Consider the following 25,495-nt stretch of genomic DNA (forward strand, 5'->3'; position numbering starts at 1 on the left):
CTCGCAGTCTGGGGCGCTCTCTCTTCTCAGGGAAGAAAAGAAGCCGCTGTGTCAGCACCCGAAGCCTTTCCTTTGCCTTCGCTGCAGTGGATGGTGCCGGGTTCTTCTCTCTGTTTTTCTGCACCCGTTTCTACCTGGGTCGCACTCGTTTCCTAACACTGCAGCGCATATGCAAAGCAAAACATTTTAGTGCTATTTTTGGCAACTTCTTGAGCGTGATATAACTCCTCCCTGTCCACTTAAGGCCTTAAAACCTTTCTTCTTCGAGACACGTTGTATCTTTTTGCATTAAGGGGTAAGTGTTGTCCTGCAAAACTGGTTTCTTGAACCATTATTAGAATGTAGGGCCATCTGTTTGGCCTGCTCCGTAGGCTCCATGCCTGGGAACAGTGTTGGGGGTGCCTGACGCGCGTCTTGCCAGCGTGCTCTCCAAACGTGCCTTCGCTCAGCGGCCAGAAGCTGTCGCTTGTCCAGGCTCAGAGGCCTGAATGTGTGGCAGGTTGATTCCCAACGCCAGCAATCGCGGAGCTGCCCCGAGCTCACCGCGGGAGGTACCTTTCGCTGCCGGGTGGATGCTGAGGTTCTCTTCTGCACGTCTTCTGGCTGCTTTAGCGGGAGGTGACATTTCCATTGCCCCTCCAGGGGAGAGCAGGTGAGCTCCTCGGCTGGTTTTCCTTCCCCAAAAAGCAGCACTTGGTTTCCAAGGCTCTTTTTATGCCATCGCTTAATGCACGAGCGCTCGGCTTGCCCAGAGTCTGCCCCTTGCTTTGGCAGACAGGGCGAGATGCTGTAAATGCCTCGTAGCGTAATCCTGGAGTCTTTCTGATTTACTTTTGACGCGCCACACGGATTTACAGGTTTTGTTCTCTCCCCTGGTGGGGCGTGGAGCAGATGTGCCCTTAGGCCAGGATGCACCAGCTGATTTCCAGGGAACCATTAAAAACGAGTCTTTTCTCTGGCTGGGCCGGTGTCTGCTGCAAGCGGGGAGAAAAGCCCTGAGGGGCTGGGGAGGGGAAGGCACAGAGCATCCGGGTTCAGCAGCACTTAGGAGAACTGACTGGCAGATGGCATTTGCTGCTTGATATAAGGGGATTTGCCACATGACCTGTTCGGAATCTGTGTCACATGGCAAATCGATCAGACCTGGCATCTAATGTGGGAATAAATCTAGATCATCGTAGGCGGTTTGCAGAGGAATCCACAAGGATCTGAGCTTTTTCCGTCGAGATTTGCTGCTGCTCACAAGAGCTCAATCCTAATTTTCTTTCTGTGTTCAGGGCAGTCGTAGCTCCCTTTAATAAATCAAGTAATTTGCTCCTCCTTAAGCTTTGGAGGATGGACAGACAGCTCCGGCAGTGGATGCTGCGTGAGGCTGAGAAGTCAACTGGAAGGAATCGGTTGGCGAAGCGGCTTGAATATTAACTTGACACCTAATTATATCCTCTGGGCTTATTTTTTCCATTCTGTCGTGCCCCGGTCTGTCTGCAGTTTCGGTGAGTGTGGGATGTTGTGTAGCTAGCTAAATCCAGTCACGCTCCGGTAGACACCGGGGATGAAATTATCAGTTGTAAAAACTCTCCTGGCCCTGGTGCAGAAAGTGGCGTCTCCTTAATGTTTATATTTGCTTCAACCAAGCAGTATAGGTTAATCCTGTATGGATTTGAAAACAAAGGAAGTCTTTGGCCAAAGAGAACGTATTCACTCAATTTTATAGCTCTTCTGGAATGGAATTTACCGCTACAGTTCCTGTGGGAGTCGTGATGGGACCTGCACTGTCTCTGCTTGACCAGAATTGACTTTTTTTGACCTGATTCATATCCTGGCATTTCTTTAAAGCAAAGAACATCTCTGACCAGTTTCCTCAATAGCTCCTAAAGTTAAATTTCTTACAGGCTTTCACCTCGAAGGAAGAACTAAAGCAATAACCCAGCTGGGTGTAGCTTATGGCATCTGACAAGACCACAGCCTGAACTAGGACTTCAATGACGTCCTCAACTAACCGACCCCACTTGTTCTTTAGTCCCCCAGGTCCTCAAGAGCTGCACTGAATTCATCGAGAAACATGGCATTGTGGATGGAATATATCGTCTCTCTGGGATTGCCTCCAACATCCAGAAGCTACGGTAAGGGCGCTGCGTTCGGCAAACGCGTTTGCTCGGGACGGCTGAGGGACACGCGGGGTCCCAAGGCAATCTGTGGCCCGTGGGTGGCACGCCGGCTTTGGCACTGTGCTGGAGCAACACCGGGTTGTTCAGTAGACTTCATTTTGCAGGAGGTTTTCCTGCAGGATAGGGTATCGGAAGGCTCTGGGATCGTGGTGTCACTGAGCTGTCACATTCCATTCCCGTTTCCTCTTGCTCCTGGAGCCCTTCTGAGCAGCTGACATTTCTCCTCGCCGCTTTGGACTCCGGGCGTATTAGCAATTAATTGGTAGGATGCAAAGAATACTTGCATAATTCTCGGTGGGTGGGATTGCCAAGCTGCGCCGCTGTGCAGGGCAAGGCGAGGTGTGTGTCCTCCCAGTCGGGAGCCGTTCCCATCACTGTAAATGGTCTTGATCCTTTTGTGAGCCTGTTCTTCCTCCCTGTCATTCGCTGTGCGTTTTTCTGCTGTGAAGGGACTGAGAGGACCTAGTGGGATGTGACTAATTCCAGTGTTGATCCTGGGCCCAGGGCTCACAGAGGCCGCAGAGGGCTGTTTTCCATAAAGGATATCCCTTTTGTAGGAGCAGTTCCCGAGTTCAATGGACACGTTCGAGCCGGTCCAGTTACTGGACAAACCCTTGTGTGGATGGGCTTATTCCTGTTCAGCTTAATCCTGTTTCTCATCACGGCAAGTTCCATTTTAAAAATCTGCTCCGAGGCTTTGATCTGCAGGCCCCAGAGGCTCTGGTTGTAGCTGCTGCCCACAGCAGTCTCGGTAGAATAAAACGTTTGCCCTTCCTTCAGTTACATCCCTTTAATTCCCCATTTCGACTTGTGCTGGACAGTCTTCCTAATCTCCGCCCTAGTCCATTTTTTCCCTTTGTGTTGCCAAGACCATTTTCTCCTTCATTGTTTTCCAAAGGTGCTTTAAAAATGGTTTCCTAAAACTTTAGTGGCATAATTCCCTGGTACAGCGCAGAGGACGAAGTGACAGCCTGTTTTTCAGTTTTCGGAGATGTTCCAAAGGCAAAAGGAAGGGAGTACATGGCATAACTTGTAGACACTGTCCCTGTTGTTCATCTAAATGACTACAGATTTTCATAAGTGTTTGGTTAACGTTGGACACGTTGCGTTGCTGGAGTTTCCAGCTATATAAACACATCATTAGGCTTATTTCAAAGCTAGAGCTGCAGCATCCTTATAAATGAGTAAGTGTTCTTAAGTTTCACGTACAAGAATTGGATCCCCCGGATTTAAAGGGTTTTTTGGTTGGAGAGAAAGTTAGAGGTTTTATTCCACGTGGGAGATTGACTCCGGGACAGAGGGTGGCTCTTTAGCGCTTCAGTAACCGCCTTTACTTGGCCGGTAGCGAAACAGAGCGAGTGTTGAGTTGGGGTGTGTGTGTCCCTGGATTCTGGCTCTGGCTTTTAGAAGAATTGAAGTTGTATTTATTTTTCTGCTAACAAAATCTTCCTTTGGAGTCAAAAGAAATAACATGTAGCTCTCGAAACAGGCAGCGCAGAGAGAAGGAAGGCTGAATGTAGCAGGGCTTCCCTTTCTTCACTATGTTCTGCTTCTGCAGGGGTAGGTCTCTGACACGGCGTGAGATTTATTCCTAGGAATATACACTGGAGTACCAGGAGTGCTGGAGTGGGGTGGGACATGGCCAGGGAATTCCAGTGTATTTGCGTGGGGTGGGTCGGTGTCTTTCCCTGATCTCCCTCCTGAGCTCTCCCTCCTCCTGCGGAGCCAACTGCGGGACAGAAGTTTCTCTCCCAGCCCTGAGGAGGTGATGAGTCAGAACGTGCCTGTGGGACCGAACACGCTGAGCTGAGGAGCGTGGCCACAGGCGGTCCATCAGCCGGGCAGAACAGAGACCTCCATTTCTTCTTCTGTGCCGTCTTTGGGATGAGGAGCTGGGGTGGACTGTTCACCTCTTGTCTGAAGGAGCAGAGACCTCTCCTGCCCCCAGTCTGGGGTCGTGTTCCAGGGGAGCTCTGCTCCCTGATCCTGTAAGGGGTGTGCCCATACACTGGGTGCCTCGGACACGGGTACAAGAGAGGCCAGCTCAGTGTCTGAGCTCTGCTGGAGGCACGTTTTACTTTCGGTGTTACAAACTGCCTGGCTCGGACAGGGGAGAAGCCAGGGATGTTGCCACCAAGCCCCCGATTGTAGGGAAGCGGAGCTGCAGCTAGAGCAGCCGTGTTCTCGCAGCTCCCGGTGGCCCGACTCGCCGTGCCGGTGCCGGTCCCTGCAAATCTCTCCTGCTAATGTGAACCAGCACTTTCCATGCACACAGTCTAGCGGCGAGCCAGCCCTTGGCCTTCTAAGCTCAGCTTTTATTTCATAAATGTTTGTCATTTTGGTTTTTCTCGCTCTCTGGAAACCAAGGGAATGCTCAGGGCTTTTCTTCATGTGGTTCCTGGCTCTCTTCACCCTTGTAGCCCAGGCGTGCTCAGCTCACCAGCTTGTCCCCAAGGAATTTCTGCACACACTAGTTTCCATGGCACTGCTTTAGCGCTTTGATTTCCAGGCTTTTGAAATGCAGAGGGACAGGAGCTTTCATTCAGAGCTGCGCGAACTCCTCCGCGAACTCCTCTGCCTCCTCCAGGCAGCTCCTGGTCACAGCCCTTGGGAGGTAAATCTTCTGATTGTCTCCGTGGTCTTGGAAGACATTCTCCGGAGGCTTTGTGACAGGCCCTCTTGCAGCAAAAGGCATTGCAGACTAGCCAATCAGCCGTAAAAACTAACTGAGAATGCATTATTTAAAAAAAAAAAAAAAGTCTAATTTTGGGAAAAATCCAGTCTAGCAGCACCACAACCATGGGTTGTGTGGCTTTGGTGACTAAGTAGCTCTTCTTTCCTGTAAATCAGGAAACCCTTGCTTTTCTTGACTGCAATTTGTGCTGGGTTTTATTTTCATTCCGCCTCTTCAAACCCTTTTGCCCATTTATTTCTGTTCTCGTTTCCAGCCACGAGTTTGACTCCGAGCAGATTCCTGACTTGACAAAGGATATTTACATCCAAGACATTCACTGCGTGGGCTCCCTCTGCAAACTCTACTTCCGCGAGCTCCCGAACCCTCTGCTCACCTATCAACTCTACGAGAAGTTCTCCGTAAGTATGAGGCAATGCCTTTCACTTCCCACTTCGGCATGACCATGGCTTCATCTACGCAGGTTGAAGGGAGAAATACTGAAAGGGAGCCAGCAGCAAGCTGAACTTGTCTTCCACACACCTTTCTTTGTCTTACTTCTGCCTAAGTTGGGGTTTTTAGAGAGCTCAGAAGTGCGTATCTCAAATTACCAGCCCGATACAGGAGCTACCCGCACACCAGGGTCCCACCGCTGGTAGGCGGCCCAGAGAGGTGGTGGGATCTCCTTCTCTGGAGAGATTCCAAATCCCCCTGGACACGTTTATGTCCAACCTGCTCTGGGTGACCCTGCTTTGGCAGGAGGGGTTGGATGAGGTGATCTCCAGAGGTCCCTTCCCACCCCTGCCGGCCTGTGACTCTGTAGCATCCCACCATTTCAAAAGGGCAGTGACGCCCCAGGTTTGAGGTCCCTTTTCTCCTTCCCCTTCAGGTTTACTCCCGCGTGCCTGCGTCCCCCATGCCACACCATATTGATTGCACTTTGGGGCCCCAGTAGAAGGTTTTTGGGACACTAACCACGCTTTGCAAGAACTCCCCTATCGTTTGCCATGCCCCAGTGATTTCTTGAACAGGAGTGGGATTAGACGCAAGTGCTGCTTGGAGCTGAACGCCCTCCGCAAGGAATTGCTCTGTACAATTAAGCTATAAAGGGGCCGAGCTCTGGATTTACTTGGCCTTTGTCACATTATCTGTGTGCTGGTCTGTCCCCGAGAGACAGATGCCTCTCCGAAGGTAAAGAGCGACACAATCCTCGTCACCAAGGAAGAACAGTGCATTGGGCACGCGGTTCGGGATGCTGTGGCGCAGGTATTTAGTCTCATTTGCAGCTGAATCCCTTCCTGCCTTGTTCCAGGACGCTGTTTCTGCAGCTACAGACGAGGAACGGCTGGTGAAAATCCACGATGTCATCCAGCAGCTGCCCCCGCCTCACTACAGGTTAGTGCAGCCTTCGCGCCGCTGTTTTATTCCTGCTAGCGTTTCAGGAGGGAAATGAGGTGAGTCGCTTTTCCCTCTCAAGACAGCCACGTGTGCCTTTGTATAGTAGAATGGTTTATGGCTATATAAAGTTGATTTATATTTTAATTAGCTCATTACCAGACAAACATTATATCCTCTGCATAGTCTTATTTGGCTTCCTTGGAAACTACGTATAGGAGGGAAATACAAGCTTGTGGTGGCTGATGTCACCAAGGAAATAGTTTTATTGTGGGCATCACGATACCAGCTCTAGGAAGCGCGATTTTAAAAAGAAGTGAACTGTAGCCAAAGGAATCATTTCAGGCCTTCAGTTTAGGTTGGTCGAGTGTATTTTGTCTCCAGTTCCCGCCCCTCCCAGCAATGCAGTAACTAGCAAATTAGCTCTAGTAGAACAACTCATTATAACATAGGGTTTAAAAATCACCAACTTCTTATTAGAATAATATAGTCAAACTAATTAGTATTAATAACTGATTTGTGATATATGGTAACGAGTCTTGACTAAGGACAATAACATCTCAGGGGTCTTTAATATTAAAAATTAGGGCAGGGTGTGGTAAAACGGCATCACAAAAAAGTACGGTGAATGGTATTAATGACGAAATACGATACCGTGTGTTAATGATTCTTTAAGTAGTATTAATAACTAATTATTGTAATGATGCATGGTAACTAGTCTTCACCAATTATGTAGCGTAATGGGTATAAATAGCTCGTTACAAAGTATGGTGAAAGTTATTTAAATATCAATAGCTGTTGTAATTAGCTGGAGCAGTGGCGGTGCTGGGCCGGGAGTGAGTTCGCGTTTGCAGAGGGCTGTTTGCTAGTGGGATCTAATTGTAACACTTCGTGATAATAATCAGTTGGCATATTAATGTTTTATTGTAATTGGACATTAATTTGCAGACCCAGTGATCATTCTGTACCCTCAGTGGTATAGCTGGCCAGTCGTAACACATGAAGATAGTTATTTGGGTATTGATAACGGCTTATAATAAGTTGTGCTAATAAATATTTAAATTTTAATTAGCATAATGTCTGGTGATTAGCTAGACAATTGCAGTGGTGCACCTGAGTGGTATAAATAACTAATTATAGTATATGTTATTTGAATATCAATAACTTGTTACATGGTCATTAGCCTTAACTAATTAGTCTAATAGCTGGTACTTTGCATTAACTAATTGTAATATTTTATTTATGTTAATTAAGGGGTCAGGGCCTCACGGAGGACCTTTTCAAAAATAAACTATCTCCTTCGTCAATTTTTCTCTGGTGCATTCCACCTTTTCCCTAAAACCACTTGTACTTTATGGTGTTTGTGTGGTGTGGGGTGCGTGACGGAGCGGAGGGGGGCGTGGGAGACACGTGGGTGCAAAATGACAGCGCTGGAGAGGCCGCTGCCCCTTTCCTCAGGTTTGCTTGGAAAAGGGAAAAATCGCTTTATTTTTCTGCTATTCCGCGATGAGAAGTTCCATGCAGGTAACCGGCAGGGTGCTGGAGATGGAATCGTCCGTCTGTGGAACTGTGAGCCCCAGAGCACCCCCCCCCCGCCCCAAAAAGGGTACGCAGGGAGACAGACAGGAGCCCGGGCTGCTGCCAGGCAACAGCACCGAGGAGGAGACATCAGCTCGTTCATTACCACCTTGCGCTCCCTCCAACTCAGGGGTGGTAGCAGGAGTGGTTAATATAAAAAAAATACTTTATTTTTTATGTGACTACAAGCCTGTGAGGTTTAACCTTGGATCTGCCTTATACACACGTAAGAAATACCTACCCAGTCATTTTGTAAGTAGAACTCCAATAGAATTCGCTGGTTTTTAATATCCTGGGGTCTGTAAGTAAATACCCCCCCCCACACCCAGCTTAACATTCAACACGCTCCCCCCGGTCTCGGGAGCACTGCCGTGCGAGGGGGGGGTTGTGTTGCGCAGTGTTGCAGTAAAGCAGCCCAGGGATGAGTCTCCAGGACGCTCTGGCTTCTAGATCCTGCTGTGCTGGTGGCACCGCGATGTTCCGTCCACCTCGGTGCCTGCTGGATCCAGCCCCGTGCTGAGCGCAGAGGCTTTGGACATCTCCTCGTCCAGCCTGCGCAAATCAGGAGAGACGCCCCTCACCCCACCCCCGTGTAATTATTTGCTAAAGACAACTTTGCCATCAGTCTTGGGGTACACAGTTGAACACTTTTTTCTCTGAGCTGTCAAACCAAAAGAAAATAACGAACTGGGGTTTGTTTTGTAAATCGCAGCAGGGCTTTGCTCATTGGTGCTGAACATGTGCCTGTCTCCCGTTTTCCAGGACACTGGAGTTCCTAATGAGACACTTAGCTCGTCTGGCTGATTACTGCTCCATCACAAATATGCACACGAAGAACTTGGCAATCGTTTGGGCTCCAAACCTCCTAAGGTACTCTCTCCCCCCCATTTCAATACAAGTTTTTATGTTTTATAAAAAACAGACAGATACCTGTTCTCCAGAAGATGATAAAACGTTCAGCAGTTGAGAAAGATCTTCATCCGCTGTGCCCTGCTCCTCCTGTAAAATTCCTAAGGGGAAGTCCTTCTAAACAGGGGCTTGAGTCCACCTGGCAGGTTCTGCACCAGTGGTGTGAAACAGCCCCCCCGTTAGCGGTGGGAACACCCCGGTATCATTGTGTTCCACTGACTGCAGTTCAGCAGGGGCGGGGAAGGATGGACTCCCCCACCCCTCTTTTCGAGAGGGTAATTTCCCCCTCATACGTCCTTGATCATCCAGGAGAATTTGTGCAGTGGCATCACTGATTTCCCATTGCATAGGTCTCGAGAGTCGTAATTTGAGAGCTTTTGGCTGCAAAAATTCAAACTTAAGGAAATGCTCTGGGATCAATCTGTCCCCTAAAATTTGTTTTGAATGTGCGTAATAGGGTAGTTTAAAATCAATGACGTAATTTTAAATTTTTGCTTTAAAAGAAAAAAAAAAAGTGACCCTGGGCTCTATTGTATTGATTTCTGGACTGCTTTTGTTACCAACCTGAGAAATCTCTGAGATTCCCGTGTGCAGCTAATGAGGGTAAGCTCTTTTCTCCTTTCTGGCAATTCCCCCACAAGCAGTCAAACCATCTCGTGTGAGTTTGCTTTTGTGACTATTGGGGCGCTTGCCGAGCAGGATCAGTTGGAGACATTCCCCGCTCCAGGGAAAATCAGGGAGAAGGCCACAGTGAGTTTTGTACAATGCCACCGCATGAAACTGCTGCCGTTCTCAGTGTTGGGAAATCAGGTCACAAAAAGCTCCCCACTTCATGTGCGCAGTTCACTTACCTCGATCCGGACCTGCCACACGCTCCTTTTCCTTCTCGACCCAGCGTTCCTCTTGCCGTTTCAGGAAGACTCGAACCCGAACCCAAAACCTGGCTGTAAATAAATCACTAGTCAGTGTGATCATTTGTGTAATGCTTTGATGAGATTTAATCTCTTAACTGCCCCTAAAGCCTTGTCTGCCTGAGCAGACGTGCCGAAGCCTTACCCAACGGGAGCACCTCTTCTTTGGGCTCTTCGCGTTTCATTTAATCTGCCTTTTTTTCAGATCGAAGCAGATCGAGTCTGCCTGCTTCAGTGGAACTGCTGCCTTCATGGAGGTGCGGATCCAGTCGGTCGTCGTGGAATTCATCTTGAACCACGTGGACGTCCTCTTCAGTTCCAAACTCAGCTCGGTCATACGCGATGGAGCAGGTGCGTGTCTTCCTCCGCTGGCTTTACCTTGATCAAAAAAGGTACCAGACACTTAATAGGTATCTGAGCCTCCCCTCGGACATTTAAAATATGTTTTTACTGTAATTTAGAGGACAGATTTCCAGGGTTATAATGTTAGAACCTGGCAAATGTAGCCTGGTTTTAGAAATTGCCATCAGTACCTTTCTTAGAAGCCAAGGATGCTCTACAGAAGTGCACGTCTTAATGTTTTGGCTGCTACCTTTGTGTCCTAGCGCTGAGAAATTGTGAGGAATCTCTTAAATCCTTGTCCCCCCTACTCCCTCCCCCCCTTTTTTTTTTTTTAAAGCCATCAGCATTGCTGCTGCTGCACGCGTATCCATTTGAGCCATCTTGCGGTACAAGACTGCACGATCTGTCCACCCTCATCATCAGCACCTTACAACGTAAATAGAAATGAACTGATTTAAAGACAGCTCTCTCTACGCAGTAATGTTGACACTAAGAAACTTAAGTCTTCCTTTTAACAGGGAATATTTTGACATCTGCTATCCTGGTTATTTCTTCTGCACAGTCCCTAGGGGTTAATTAGCAGGGCCATCCAGCCGGAGCTCCGTCTGCACGGGCCCTTCTCTGCTGGTGTTGCTGGTTTGTGGCTTTAGGGTGAGGAAGGAACCGCGACACGTTTGTGCCCAACCCTGGAGCACCTGAAACATTGTTCAGCTTTGGAATTTACACAATCCCTTGAATAACTAGTAAGGCCATACGTCTGCCTGTTCCACTGAAACCGAGCGGAGTTGTACCGGGACGAAAGTTTCCTCTGTACATCGGATCAACAAGCGTGGATGCCACAAGCTATTATTACTCCTAAGCAGCATTAAGTGTGTACCATCTGCTTTGATAACCTGCCCTTCCTATGAAACGTGGGCAGTCGGTGCGGTTACCACCACCCCTGGCACACAGAGAGCTGGTTTTCCAGGATATTTTTGCTGCTCCCCGCTTCTAAAGAAGCCCTACCTCTGCTTGGCGTAGCGCAGTTGCTCCACGTCCAGCTTTTGTTCCTACTGGAAGGCAGTTTGAAGTCAGTAGGAGCCAGAGGTTAGCCTGGCTGAACAGCAACAGCCCAGAGCAGGCTGAGCTCTGCCAGGGGAAGATAAGCACACTAAGAGGCCGAGCCAAATGATTATCCAGGCTTAGAATGGGCCATGTAAATTCGGCTAATTGTTTAATGACTTGGTCATTCGCATTCAGTGTGCTTTGACACAAAACTGGCAGGGAGAAGGGTCGGGCTGTTTCGCAGCTAAGTGCGGGGGTTCTGTGCCACAGCAAGGCAGCATCTTCTTCAGGGCTTCCCAGAGCCTCTGGTTTTGAGCAGGGCTTCTTGCCTGTACCCACCGGTAAGAGGTGGAAGTGGTATTCCCAAGCCTGCTTCGAGCCAGTCCAGGTAAGGCTGGAACCCAGACTTCACCCGGGACAGCATTTACGGCTGACAAACGCACCCGAGACTGTGTACCTTTACACAAGGGCTGTGATGCTGTAGTCGGAATGGAACCAACCAGGATGCCGGTGTGATGACCCATCTGAGCATAACCGTAGAAATACTTGCTCTGTGGGCGACGGCAAACAAGCTGCTCTCACAACAGGCTGCTCGTGCCCCTCAGTCCCCTCCACCCTGCAAGCCGGCCTAGCAGATCCCAGCAGCGGGGACGACATCAGGTGCTTCTACAAAAACTTTCACGTTCGTGTCCAAAAACAAGCGCAAGCTGTAGAAAGGCCAAGGGCGAGAGACACAGCTAAATTCTGTGTGCTGTGTCCATCTGCACACGAGTTTGTAGCGACTTCAGTCACACGTGGCGTTTCCTGCTGCACCAAGGGGTGGGACCTGGGAATGGCTGAAACCAAGCTTAGGAGAAGAAAAACCCATCGCTTCCTTTACAGACTTTTTGCACACAGGTGAAGCTTACGTAAAATATGTCAGTGAAGGTCTCAACCTACCTGCTTCCCCCTCTCTTTTCTTTTTAAAACGCACTAAGCTGCGCTCATAATTGAGGATTATTTTTGTCATAAACGTACCTCTGACAAAACGGTGCCTTTGACCACATCTGTCAGTGGCTGGGATCACAAAGATTTAGAAAAACACGGCGCCTCCCTGGGCACACAGACCCAGCGCTTTGATCTCTCTGCTGCCGGTTTCTGATTCTCCCCGTTGCCTGTGGTTTTCCCTCCCAGGGCACAGTTCGTTATCACGGCCCAAGTCTCTGTTGGTGTCCTCGCCTTCCACAAAGCTGCTGACGCTGGAGGAGGCACAGGCCCGGACGCAAGCTCAGATCAACTCCCCCATCGTGGCAGACAGCAAATACATAGAAGTGGGAGAAGGCCCTGCAGCTTTACAGGGGAAGTTCCACACGGTCATAGACTTTCCATCCGAAAGGTAGGGACGAGTTTCCTTTCCAGCATGTGTCATAACTGGGTTTTTTTTTTTGATAACAGCAAAAAACTTGCCGCTATTGACTTACGCTAGCCATACATCAAGTCTGGTAGCCATTTTTCCACCTGCTTTGGACTCTGTGAGGATCCAGCTCACAGCAGTTGCCTGGTGGGCTTGGTTTCGCCATGCAGCTTCTGTGCCGCTCCCTCCTTTTTAGCAGGGTTACCAGTAAACGTATAAAGCCGTGTTGCATGCGATGCGTATCGATGTCCGTACTAGTCTCGCACACAGAAATGCAAACAGGGTGAACACCTGGAAACATCGGGGTTTTCCAGATCTCAGGACTAATTAATTGCCTGTAACAAATCCAGACTCCACTCAAAGTGGAGCAGTTGGACAGACGTGACGACACTAGGAATTAAATAAGGCAGTGGGAGGAGGCGAATGTGATTTTACAGCATAGGCGAGAGATGCTTTTGAATACCTTTTATGGCTGCACAGTTGCCGAGAGAACTGGTGCATCTGCCAGCTAAAGAAAAGCCATCCCTTAGCTGCTGTGCTGTACAAGCGCGGAGCCTTCCCTCGCCTGCTTTGCGGAGTTTGGTGGAATTGACCCAACAAGAACAAAAACATCCTCAGCTATTTAAAAGACGCTGAGTTTCTAAGCTTTGTTTCAGCATAACCCAGATAGTGCTAATAACGACCAGCTGGTAGCAGGAACTCACTGCAGCTTCCCCCTCCGACAACTTGCTCTATTTTCTCACTCCAGAAAAAGACCGCCCAGCAAGATGAAGAAATCGCCGGTTGGCAGTTGGCGTTCCTTCTTCAACCTGGGAAAATCATCATCTGTGTCCAAACGCAAACTCCAGCGCAACCCCAGCGAGCCCTCAGAAATGAAAGCCATAGCCCTGGCAGGTAAGGGCGCGAATCCAGCTCCCAAAGAGCCGGGTTTTCAGCAAAGCAGAATTCGTGTTTACAGTGGGCTGCCACCTCCTTCTAGCGTTCGAGCCACGCATAGCACCTTCAGTTAGCTGCTGTCTTTCCTAAATGGATCTCGGGTTAGCTCAAGAGCCCGGCCTGCTGGAGCACACACCTCCAACGCTTTTCTCAGAGTAGCTTTGGAAAGACAAAACCGCTATAATTAGTCTCAGACTAATTCCTTCTGATGCTCTTACTATGAAGCAAGAATACAGTTCTGGCTCCCTTTGCTGCTCTTACAAGACACGCAATTAAACTAGGTAAAGGCGCTTTTCCGCAAACGCGTTCACCCCGGTGAAACGAGAGGAGGCATCCAACGGCCCTTTGTAGCCGCATCCAACGTACATAGACTCTGAATTTTCAGCCCTTTCCATGTACAGTTTACTGTCTCTTCCCAAATTTAAAAATAGCAACGATATGTTTTTGTGGTAAAACCCACCACAAATCCCTAAACATGGCCCAGTGGGGACTTTGATCCTGTCTTCTCCCTGCTGCCATTTTCAAATTACAACCCTCATAGTCTCCAGTATAATAAACACATCGGATGAGTGTCCTTTAAGACTGTCTCCTTGGAGTCCTGAAGTTGTACTTGTTTAGTGCTCATAAAACAAGCTGTGTAAACGTTACTTTCTTCCCCATTTTTAAGGGGTTTTGTTTGCTGGCAGGACCAAAGCAATTCTCACAGGTACATCCAGACAGAGTCCGTAGCGGGATGACGTGGGGAGTTGTTTCCCACCGTGTCATCTGCAGCAGTTACCATTTTGGTAGGTTACTTTTCCTTGGTCTGTAAAATGAGTATCAGAAATCGATTCGCTCTCTCGTAATTGCCTCTTGCCCGGGAGTGTAGAGTCAGAGATGGAAAGGCACCTCCGCAGGCCAGTCTCCCCTGCGAAACAGGCCCCATCTGTCTCAGACAGCAAAGCATATTAACGGTGGAACAGGATAAAGGTTTTCTTTAAGGGCTTTGGAGTAAAACCAACAAAAAACCCCAACTCCAAAACAAAACTGTTACTCTCAGGACAGCGGTACTGGTGCTAGAAACACGTTTGTTTTTTCCTGCTTCTGTTACATAGCCGAATATAAACCACTTTTATAATTCAGCTTCTCACCGTCTGGGTTGCATTTCCTTAGGTGGACGAGGAGACAGCGGGACTCTTCGCTCAGCTAAAAGCGAAGAATCGCTTACCTCTCTGCATGCTGTTGATGGTAAGCCCAGAGCATACCTGCCTTTCTAACGTGTGGGGATTAAAAAAGGCCGTTTGACATTACTGACTGCGGACGTTCAACAGAGCTCATTTTCCACCCCTCCAGTAAAAGCTGGGCTTGCTTAATTAATGAAGCAGCTTACCGCTGCCCAACACAGATGGGTGTCACACAGACGTGCTCTTCAGGTCTTTGTTTTCCTTCTAAGGTAAAAAAGCAAACCTCTCGCTTGTCTATAGCCATCCCCCCTTCCTATTCTAAGGTGGAAAAGTCAGCATCGGGAAGGAAAGTGCTTTCTGAGAAAGCCTTAGGTCCACAGCACACTTTTAACTAGTTTTGCTTTTGCACACAGCTTAGTCTCAGACTAGATCAGACCTGACAACTGCTGTGAAAGAATTTGAGCACATGTAATTACCAGTTCCTGCTGGCTACGTTACTTTTGTGTTTAGAGTTGACCGGGTGAGCGCCTTGCACACCGCCTTAGGACTACTTTAAAAACCAGACCAAACCATCACCTCCTGGACAATAACATTTTTGACACTAATCTGTCCGTATCTACTCGTTCCTAGGTGAATCTAAACTGTTTCGACCCAGAAGACCCAGGTCCAGTAGTGATGCACTGTCTGCTTCCTTCAACGGAGAGCTCTTAGGAAACATGAATCGCTGCAATTCTTACGACAACCTTCCCCACGACGACAGCGATGGGGACGAGGGGCTCATCCACGTTCCTGCCCTCATTTCTCCTCGATCCGCCGAAGACGTCGACCTGAGCCCACCCGATATCGGAGTCGCCAGCCTGGACTTTGACCCAATGTCTTTTCAGTGCAGCCCGCCCCAAGCAGAGTCCGAGTGCCTGGAGAGCAGCACCTCCCTGCTGGAGTCCGTTGGCATAAACCAGGAGAAGCCGAGCCTACTAAAGAAGGATTTAGAATCAGGCAGCCAGTCCCAGACGCCAGGCAGTGCTACGAGCTCTGAGCCAGTCTCCCCTTTCCAAGAGAAGATGAGTCCCTTCTTCACTCTGGACCTGAGCCCCACCGAAGAGAAGGCCTGCAAACCCCACGCCTTCTCCCCCAAGCTGGGGCGAAAGCCCATCAAATCTCCGCCGCTGACTACATCAGAACCCGTCTCCTTCGCACTGCCCAGCCGCATGTCCGAAGCGATGGGAGGAGCGCCCACCACATCCAGAAACTCCTCTGCTTCCAGCTGGAGCAAAGGGATTGGCATCACTGATATCACAAACAGGTCCCCAACCCAGATGTCCTTGCCCCTGAAAAACAGTGACACAGGAGCAGGGGAAGGAGCCCACCAAGAGCTACAGCATGCCCAGCTAGTGGCTGCTGGCAAGCCCGAGTTGCCAGAAGAAGGGGAGAGACCAATGTCAAGCAGTCAGAATAAGACTGTACCCACTGGACACACACAGCCAGGTACAGTGCATTTTCCTCCATTCTTTCTTTAAGTTCCAAAGGGGACCTGCTCTCACAACCGTCCTCCTCTGCGTGCCTTTTAGGAGAGGGGATTGCCCGTCAGTTCTGATCACAAGTGTCTTGCAGGGCTGTGCAGATCAGTAAGGTCTTAACCTCTGCCTTCTCCCTACATCACACAAATCTCAGATAACTTTCCATAATACTTTGTACACCGCTTCCCCCCCCCCGCCCCATCCTGTCATGCGTGAAAATCTATAGCATGTCCTTCTAAATCATGTCAGCCAATAGACCATCTAAGACTTTTCTTTTTTAAATTAAAAATCTGCCAACACTCGAAGAAGGGACCTTTTCGCCTAAAACCTTATGATCAAAATTGTGTAAGGGTATCTCATTCTCTGCTACCTACTTCCTACCTCTCTAGAAATGCAAGAGGAAGCCTTTAGACAATCTCTTGTGGTTTTTTTTTTTCCTTTTTGTGATGAACTGCTGCGCTATTGAGCAGCGTTTGCATGTGAGACAGAAGATAGAGTGTTTCACATCAGAAGGAATTGCCACTGTGAAAGTGTGGAGAGCATCTATTTTTTTATAAAGGTCATTAAGGTTAGGTCACTCTCCTTATTGGGTAACATAAAGTCACTCTCTCTCTCAATTTTCCCCCCATTAGGAGCAGTTGCCCTCGACTCCCCCCAGGATCCTGTTCCCGTCAGTTCTGTGTCTCTTATCCCTCCTCCTCCTCCGAAAAATGCAGCGCGCATGCTAGCCCTAGCGTTAGCCGAGTCCGCACAGCAAGCGTCCGCTCAGTCTCAGAAAAGGCCAGGAGATGCTCATTCTGAAAGCACAAATTACGGAGAGACTGAAGCTGGCACAGCTCTAGAAAAGCTCCATCTCTCTGCTGGTGCTCCAGACAAGCTCCACCTGTATACCAGTCTGCCCGAGAACCGCCTTCACTTCCAGACTGGTGCACCAGTAGAGCAGGATTTCCAAGGTAGCAGCACACCCGGGGAGCAGAACCACCCACCAGGTGCACCTGGAAACCGGGACCCCCCACCTCTCCACACTGGCATGCCTGGGGACATGCCTGGTAGCAGAGATGCAGAGCAGGAGCAGCCCAGCTTCCATCCTGGTAAAGCGGGGGACAAAGATCACTTCCCCTCCCACGCTGGGGACTGGGAGCACACACCCCACCACACTCCAGGTGCACTGCCTGACTGGGAGCCACCCTCCACAGACCTCTCTGTAGATAAGCCCCACCTCCGTGCATGCATGTCCGGGGACAAGCACCACCTTCCCATCTGCACAGCTGATGACAAACTTCAGTCTCCTCCTGTCCTAACTGCCGGGGAGAAAAGCACCCCGGCTTCCGTGCCGTATTTAACAACCATCCAGACAACAGCGGCCGAGCCTAACCGCGGCCCAGCAGGGCCGGCCACCACTCAGGCAGACGTCACCGGTCCAGCTGCACCGCGCACACTGACGGCCAGCCAGCCCGCCCCGTCGCCCAGGCCAGATCACCAGTCAGCCATGGGACAAGTGCCACCGGCCTCCGCCAAAGCGTCCAGCGGTTCCAACCAGGTATGTGGATGTGGATGCGCCCCCCCAGCCTCACACCTACTCGCAAGCGCGGTGTCCGTGCCCAGATAATCCATAATTACAGGAGGCTGAGGGCTGGGATACTCGGTCCAAATCCAAACGGCAAGAGGCAGGGGATTCACAAATTACTGGACATGACACGCGTGTGACACACACAGCCTTACAGGAAAGCAGCATGGAATTTCCTAAGGGAACGTCCCGATACGCCTGCTGTCCTTGGTTTTAAGGAAGCAAGTATCTACTGGGGTGACACGGGAACGCTAGTTTCAAAGTGCTCAGGCACAAGTAGGAATTTTTGCATCCTCCCTTCACTGGGGCTGACAATGTCCTCTTCCAACATCCTCTTTAACGAAGCAGGCTGGATTCCTGGTGCCAGTTAGCCAGGGAAGCTGCCTGCAGCCTGTCGTAAGCACAGTAGCCGCATTTAAGGGAGGGATGTCTGCTGGGTTACACTCCCTGATCTGCTCAGCAGGGCGTGAGGAGTTTAAATCCAGGTACGTTTCCATTAAGACAAGTACATTTATAAGCAGACCACCTAACAAAACACCCCAGCGACTGTGTAAATGTTTTAACCTGTTGCTATTAAGAGGCAGCCACCTCCTCCCCTTTCTCCAGTTTGCCGTTTGCGGAGAGAGCCCTCACAAGCCCCTCGGCTGCAGTTTGTGCTGGGTCCCGAAATCTCCCAGAGGCACCACGCTGCCCTACGCATCTCCTCTTCTCCAGCAAACAGGCACAGAAAAAACTCACATTGAACTAATCCGTACAAGCGTCCGTCACATTTTAACTGCAGATTTTGGGAGGGGAAGATGCTTGCCTCTGACTTCTGCTGGTTTCTTCCCTCTAGGTATGGGGCGCAAGTGCACCTGAAAAGCCACCTGAGCCCACGCCTGGTTTTGTCCCAGAAAGCAGTTCTGCCACCCGCGGCTCCTCCTCTGTGCCCACGGGCCACCAGAGCCACTTGGAAAAGCCTCGGGAGACTACGAGGGCTCCCCCGCTGCACCTACGCTCCGAGTCCGTCCCCACTCACTCCTCCTACAGCTTTACACCCCCCGTCCCTCCCGTGAGAACGCTGGAGAGCAAAATTGCTGCCGCCATGCACTCGAACAACACAGATGCCATCAACAACTCCAATTATCACGCCTTCCTGTCTTCCTCCATGCTGGCCTCCTCTGTGGAGGAAGCTCTGCTGCCACCACCACCGCCCCCGCCACCCAAGCACGCTTCCCTGCAGTCCGTCTACGTGCCGCATCCCAAGCCGGAGAGCATCCCCGAGCCCTCTGGGCCGGATGGCTACCTGCACCACAAGCCGGCTTCCGTCCATCAGTACAGGCCCGAGAGCGTCCCTCCCCACATCTCCTACCACAGCAAGCCCGACCAGCACCAGGCCTACCCGCCTCGGTCGGAGACCCCCACTTCTGCAGGCACTCGCTACAACACCTACACGAACCAAGGGAAGAGCACCTCGGCTCTGCACGCCAAGCCTCGCAGCCGGACAGAGTTCGTGTCCTCCGTGAGCCCAACGGGCCTGCGTAACACCAGCTACGCCGAGGACGCTCCCCCCTACCCCACCATCCGCAGGGTTCAGTCGCTGCACGTCCCCACCCCTGCTGCCTCCGCCATCCGCTCCGTCCCCATCTCACGGACCGAGGTGCCCCCGGATGACGAGCCGGTGTACTGCCCGCGGCCCCTCTATCAGTACAAGCCATATCAGCCCCACTCCGACTACCACGTCACCCAGCTGCAGCCTTACTTCGAGAACGGGCGGGTACATTACCGGTACAGTCCCTATTCCAGCTCATCCGGATCCTCTTATTACACCGCTGCCGACGGGAGCTTTTACGACCTGGACCCCTACAGCACGGTGCGGGTCAGGCCTTTCCACCCCCTGCCCAGCCGAGACTTCGCCTCGTACGCCTCCCGGCTGCAAAGCAAAGGCCTGTACCGCTATCCCAGCTTGTCCGCTTACCCTCGGGGTGGCCTCATCGGCCACCTGGCTGGCAAAGAGCACAGCTTCATCAGCAGAGATGTGCCTCCTGCCCCGGACATCAAGCACATGTACATGTCGTGGGACCTGGAGGACATGGAGAAGTACCGCATGCAGTCTATTCGCCGGGAGAGCCGCACACGCCAGAAAGTGAAAGGGCCAGTGATGTCCCAGTACGACAACGTGGCCCCGCTGTTGCAGGAGGAGCTGGGAGGACTGGATGTGATTCACTTGCGCAGCAAATCGGATCCTGGGAAAACTGGCCTCCTCACCGTGGCGGAAGGGAAGGAGGGGAGGTACCCGGCCAAAGCAGCTACGCCCGAGGGGGAGGAACGTTACTACATGCAGCACCCTGAGCCAGAGCTGGAGAGAGCCCACTACCACGGAGCCTACGGGAACGGGCAGTCGGAGAAGCCCTCCCTTCCCCAGAAGCAGAGCAGCATCCGCAGCAGGAAGCTGCACGAGCCGGGCTGCAACACGAACGAACACAGGACGCACTTGCAGCAGGAAGCAAGCCATAGGCAGCCTTCCGAATCCAAAAATGGGCCCCCTTACCCCGACTACAGGCCCAAAGGTGGCCCGGAGCCCTCTGAGCCCATCGCTTACCAGCACTCGGGGGGGAAGTACATCCCGGCGAACCAGGAGACCCTGAGGCTGAACCACAAGGAGGTGAGGTTGGCGGAGGACAGGCCGGATTTGGAGAGGCCTCGAGCCAGGCCGACCGCATCCATGGAGAAACACTCCAGAGACTGCTATAAAGACGAGGAACACGCCGCCTCTCCCATGGCACCCCCGCCCAAGCCGGAACGGAGCCACAGCCTCAGAATGCAGCACCCCGAGCCCATGGAGAGGGACTCTGCCCTCCTCTACCCATACCAAACCCTTGGGAAACGCCAAAGCACTATGACTGTGGTGTCCCAGTATGATAATTTGGAGGATTACCATACCATGCCTCAGCACCAAAGAGGGGGCTATGTCGGAGGAGGGGGGTTCGTGCCCCCCAGTTTTACCCACGTGCACAGTAGAACTTACGCCACGGCCCTCGGGCAGGGAGCCTTCCTCCCGACGGAGCTGTGCTTGCAGAGGCCTGAAACAGAGGTCCACGTCGAGTGAGCTGGTGGGGGGGGGAAGGAGGGATAGAGTCTAAGCAGCCTCTGCTGGACAGTGGACTGTTTTATTTTTTCAGTGACGAAAAAAAAAAAAAGAAAAAAAAACACAGAAAAAAGCCACCCCCGACCCTGCCCCGATGAGCAAAGCAAACCCACCCCTACCAGCCCACCATTCACTGTTTTTATGTAGTAGAGATAGAGCTTTTCCATGTAGTTTTGAGACAACTGGAACGACCGGGCAGGCTGTTGGCACACAGATGTTGCCAGAGAGGCCGGGCAGAGCTGAAAGAGATGCTGTTGGGGCAGGGAGGGAAGGAGAAGTTTTTCCTTCCCCCAGTTTGCCATGGGCAGTTCCCACTGCTTCCCCACCGCCATGGTCCTGTGCATGACGGACCGTGCACGCGGCTGTTCCCCCCGCGAACCCCCTCTGCAGCAAGTCGCCCTCCCCACTGCTGGCTTCCAAGAAAGGGTCTCCACGACATGCCTTGGGAGAACCACTGTTCTGCCCCCTCGGAGCTTACGCAGCAAGAGAGGGGCTAAAAGCCGGGCAGGGGGCTAAGACTTCCCAAGTATTTTCTTCTCGATAAAGGCCGAGGTGCTGCCTCTCCCTTGAAAATTGCTGCTTAGGGGCAGCGGATCCACTGCAGTCGCTTCAAAGTGCGTGGGAGCCTCTTGTGACTTCGAGCCGGTGGAACGGGCTCCGAAGCAAGTTCAAAATACAACGCACTTTCTCAATCGCTTGCTTAACAAGCTGCTTCTGACTACAAAAAAAAATCAAATTACTTTCAATTTCTCTATTGTAAGCAGAGGCCAGCTATGGAAGCCAAGTAGGGCAGGTTTGCATTTCTCATACCAAAAGAAATTAAAAAAAACACCTAGAAAAATACACAATACCATACACAGAGTTGGGACCAGCACACCCATTTCATGCCAGTTCCTCCTCACTGCCTGGCTCTCTACAGTCCAGATGATTTAATACCATGTTGTGGCTGGCCAGACAGTATCATCTCGCTACAAAAAAAATACTATAAACATTTTAAAAAAAATAATAATCTCTGTAGCATTATGTCCAGCTTGTAAATTGGAGCCCAACTTCCCAGCTGGGAGTGCCTGTGTAAGTGCCGAGTTATCTGCATGACCAGCTATTTGCCCTGGGCCAGATCCTGCAGCTCTTCCATCAGGGAACGCTCCTATTGACCTTAAACCGAAGGGCTGCGGGACTCGGCTCTCTGTGACCTTGAAGTGGCATGGTGGCAAGGGGACCCCTGTGAAGCTGTGGCACACGCGGAGTAGTTACGTGCCGTCTGTGCTCTGTGAAATAGCATTGCCTCCCGTACCGCCAGCGTAGCTCCGACAGTATTCCATTAGCAGCAGGGACAGAAGGGCAGCGCGCTCTGTGATAACGCTAATAACGTCGTCCTAGGTGTTTAAAAGCTTTCCATACTGTGAAAGAAGCCAGGCAGCACCTCGCGGGCGGCCACTCAGACTTCCCAGGACTCACTACGACCCCACCTTATAAATAAAGCACATCCATTTCATTAGGCAAGCAATACTTGAGATTTAGGGGGTTTTAAATGTTCATGGATAACTCCCAAGGCCGTTCCTGTTCCGTGTGGTTGAAGAACCTCTCAGCCTGTTTTGAATCTCTAATGTTTTACTAAAAACCTGGAGGTCCCGCAGTTAGCGCACAGCTGTGAAAGTTAAAGGGAACTTGGTTTTTCGAACAAAAGTTTCGTGGCTATTTTGGGGCTTTTGAATCATAAGGAAAACCTGCTTCTAGTAGCTAACTAGTCTTTAGCTGTTTGCTTCTTTTAATCTTGTAGCCTTGTCTGGGGCTGTTACAGTAACACTACCTTACGGTCCTATTTTAGTGTGCGATGCTGTCGTTTTACGCATTTTGTTCAGAAGAGTTGTTCTTAACGTGTTACGGAAATAAATCTGGCAGTCAGGGCAGAAAGCGGCACCGTGATGAGGTTACCGCAGTCACCCTGGGAGTAATCACCAGGCAGAGGGGGTGGGGGTTTTGTGATGTTTTCTTTTAAGGAAAACTAACAGGACTCCGTAGGACGGGGCCGTTGGGTGGGGCCGCCCTGTCTCCATTGCTGCCTCCCAGGGAAGGCTGACCTGGCCGGGTTCCTGGGTGCAAGCTCCAGGGAGCCCAGCTGAAGTTTGTGCTCTTTCAGTAGAGGCGTGTGTTGTGTTGGGACCTCGACCGTTGTAGCACGGTCTCCCCACAGCTGCCAGTTACCTGCCGAGGTCTCCAGTGGAAGCAGGGACGGTGCGTTTGGTTCAGGCTATTTGGGATTCAGGTAACGAGAGCCGTAGGTCAGACCTCGCTCTCCATGAAAGCCTTAACTCCCCACTCCTGCCCCCCGCAGCACCTCTCCTCACCTCCTTTTTGGCCTTACGTTAACCAGGACTATCCTTCTACTATGAGGGGGCTGTGCCCAGCTCCCGCTAATTGTAAATGCCTCTCTGGATTTTCCTGCTCAAAGCCACTGTCTCCCTCCAGAGATCAAGTGCCATCCCTGGATCTGTCTCCTACTAGTCCTGCCCGAGCCCGGGCCCCTCAGCTCACCACCTTGGATGAAGTGCCAGGTGCGAAGCGCCCCCGCACCCCATGGAAAAGAAAAGCTTTCAGCACCTTTCAAAAGGAGCTTCTAGAAGTGCACACCTGTACACGAGCAGCCTTCCCCTTGAGAACGAGAAAGTCTCCGTTAAAAACGGACACGCAGCAGGAGACTTAATAGCCAGCATCCTCCCGGCCCCCTGCACGCATCAGCGCGTGCTTCAAGGGCTGAAAGCTCTCGGAGAACCCAAACCAACTTCTGGGCACCAGTGTTGAGCCACAAGTACAAAAAAAAAAAAAAAAAAAAAACCAACAAAAAACCACCACATTTGAAAAAAACAAAACAAACCACCAAGGTTAAGGCACCAGCTTTTCCCAGACGATAATACAGACGAGCACCTCGTGGTGTTGGCACTGCCCGTGGGGCAGACACCCCGCGGGGCTCAGTGGTCATCCCTCGCCCACCCGCGCAAAGCCATATAGTGAACTATGCAGTTCTGCTCTCGCACTGTGCTTGATCTGATGGTCCTTAGACTTTCGCATCCTCACTGAGTCACGATAGAGTCCAAACATCCAGCTATACCTTTCCAAAAAACCGTGTCCGAGATTAAGACGGGCGCTGGGGGTCAGAGCGAGGAGGGGGGGTTCCCCCAGCTGGCTGAGGAGGTTGGTGGAGGTAAGTTGGTAGCTCAGTCCTAGCAGAGAAACGGGAGGGCAAGGGGTCGGCAACGCAAATAATACTCTACTGCAAGTCCAGTTCTGCTCAGATGAAGTAATTTCTTGCCTAACCTTATCCCCAGCAAGGAGAGGAGCAGCTGTGTTCTTAGATAATTCCCGTATGCTTGCCACAAGCTATCCGCGTCTTAAATTGCCACTTCCTAAGTTTTCGGCCGAGTTTCTCCCTAGTGCATGCAAGAGTCAGGTCCAATAGTGTGTCCAACGCTGGATTCCCACCTCCGCCTCGGAGCGGAGTGTGCGACCCCTAGGGGACCTTCCTTGGCACGGGGGGAGTGCAGATGTTCGGTGAGTAAGGACCACCTAGCCCCTGTGAAGTCTTAAGCATTAATTTCTGATTTTTCAGGAGCCTTATCAGGTGAAATCTATATGCATACATGACAAAACACCCACGACTTTGTGCCTATGTCTTTCCAGAGCTCCTCGCTTTATGCTCATCATTTCAAGGGGGGGTCATTAAGGATTGCACAGCGGTAGTAAGTCGCTACCCAAAACCAAAACCACCTTGAAAACCTAAAAACCCACTGTTCCCCTTTAACCCCAGAAAGGGACAGAACCTCGGGCGTGCTCTGCCGTTCACCGGGACGTCGACAGGGCATTGACTGAAGTGATGTGTTACGTGTTGGGAAATCTGGATGAGAAGTTGGGTCACTTCTGTTAGAGGCGGCTTAGGCACGCAACTCTCTTTCCCAGAGCCTCCTGCTATCCGCTGCTGAAAGGCATGGTCTGGTCCGAACAAACCTCCGGCCTCGTACCTTTGTGCGCAGAGTCTCGCCTCGTCCGGTTGGGGGGAGGGGGGGGGGGGGGGGGCGGGGAGAAAAGGGTTGTTTTGCAGTTCATTTTCCTGCTGTAGAAGACTTGATTTTTTCTTTCCCTGAGCCGCATGAGAGAAACATCCCAGAAAGTCTTGGGTTACCTTTGGAGTTCCCTTCACTTTAATTTATATAGTGTCTTTTTTTGTGAACTGGTGTAAAATGTATATGCCGACAAGCTCATGTATTTTTATGTAAATATTTTTTGTGGTTTCCCCACTTGCCCTTCTCTGTAAATATCTAGAATTCTCATATTCTTCTCACCTTGTATGATGCAGATGTGGTTTTGTTTCTGTTTTTTATTTGTACTGTAATGCAACAATCCAGACTGAGGTGTCTTGTGGTATTAAACAAAAGCAACAGTCCCACTGAGCTCACACTCAGATGTACAACTTGACAGCATTAATCAAGCCAGGTTAAAAACTATTCCCTTGCGTTTGCGTGTATTTTTGCCTCTGCCTCATTAATTAATGGTATATTTAAAAGAACTGGGACAAGCCAGGTTAGAGCCACGCTCCGGAGGGATGCTGGCAGGTGTCTCCAAAGACAACGGAGGAGGTGACTTTGGATTCATACGCCAAGGCTACGGCAAAATTGCTCACCGCGAGCCCCTGCCACTGCGTATCTGTTGGGTTACACCTGTGGCCACAGAAAATAAACCAGCCTGGGCTTTTTTAGTCTCCCTTTCCTCTCCCCCAGCA

At 50.9% G+C, this 25,495-nt stretch overlaps 1 protein-coding gene across 7 annotated transcripts in view; it reads left to right on the forward strand.

Annotated features, from left to right (window-relative positions):
• ARHGAP32 (Rho GTPase activating protein 32) overlaps positions 1 to 25,220 on the forward strand; it is a 254,756-nt gene extending 229,536 nt beyond the window's left edge. For all 7 annotated transcript variants that reach the window (XM_063355088.1, XM_063355086.1, XM_063355087.1 and 4 more), the window contains 11 exons: positions 2,021 to 2,123; positions 5,117 to 5,261; positions 6,152 to 6,234; positions 8,575 to 8,682; positions 9,838 to 9,983; positions 12,192 to 12,393; positions 13,160 to 13,305; positions 14,500 to 14,574; positions 15,141 to 15,995; positions 16,660 to 17,567; positions 18,430 to 25,220. In XM_063355088.1, the coding sequence (XP_063211158.1) occupies positions 2,021 to 2,123; positions 5,117 to 5,261; positions 6,152 to 6,234; positions 8,575 to 8,682; positions 9,838 to 9,983; positions 12,192 to 12,393; positions 13,160 to 13,305; positions 14,500 to 14,574; positions 15,141 to 15,995; positions 16,660 to 17,567; positions 18,430 to 20,682 (5,024 nt within the window). In that variant the 3' untranslated portion in view covers positions 20,683 to 25,220. The remainder of the gene's footprint in view (positions 1 to 2,020; positions 2,124 to 5,116; positions 5,262 to 6,151; positions 6,235 to 8,574; positions 8,683 to 9,837; positions 9,984 to 12,191; positions 12,394 to 13,159; positions 13,306 to 14,499; positions 14,575 to 15,140; positions 15,996 to 16,659; positions 17,568 to 18,429) is intronic.
• Positions 25,221 to 25,495: the final 275 nt, after the last annotated feature.

This window comes from Chroicocephalus ridibundus, chromosome 18 (genome assembly GCF_963924245.1).
Source record: "Chroicocephalus ridibundus chromosome 18, bChrRid1.1, whole genome shotgun sequence".
Taxonomy (NCBI): Eukaryota; Metazoa; Chordata; class Aves; order Charadriiformes; family Laridae; genus Chroicocephalus; species Chroicocephalus ridibundus.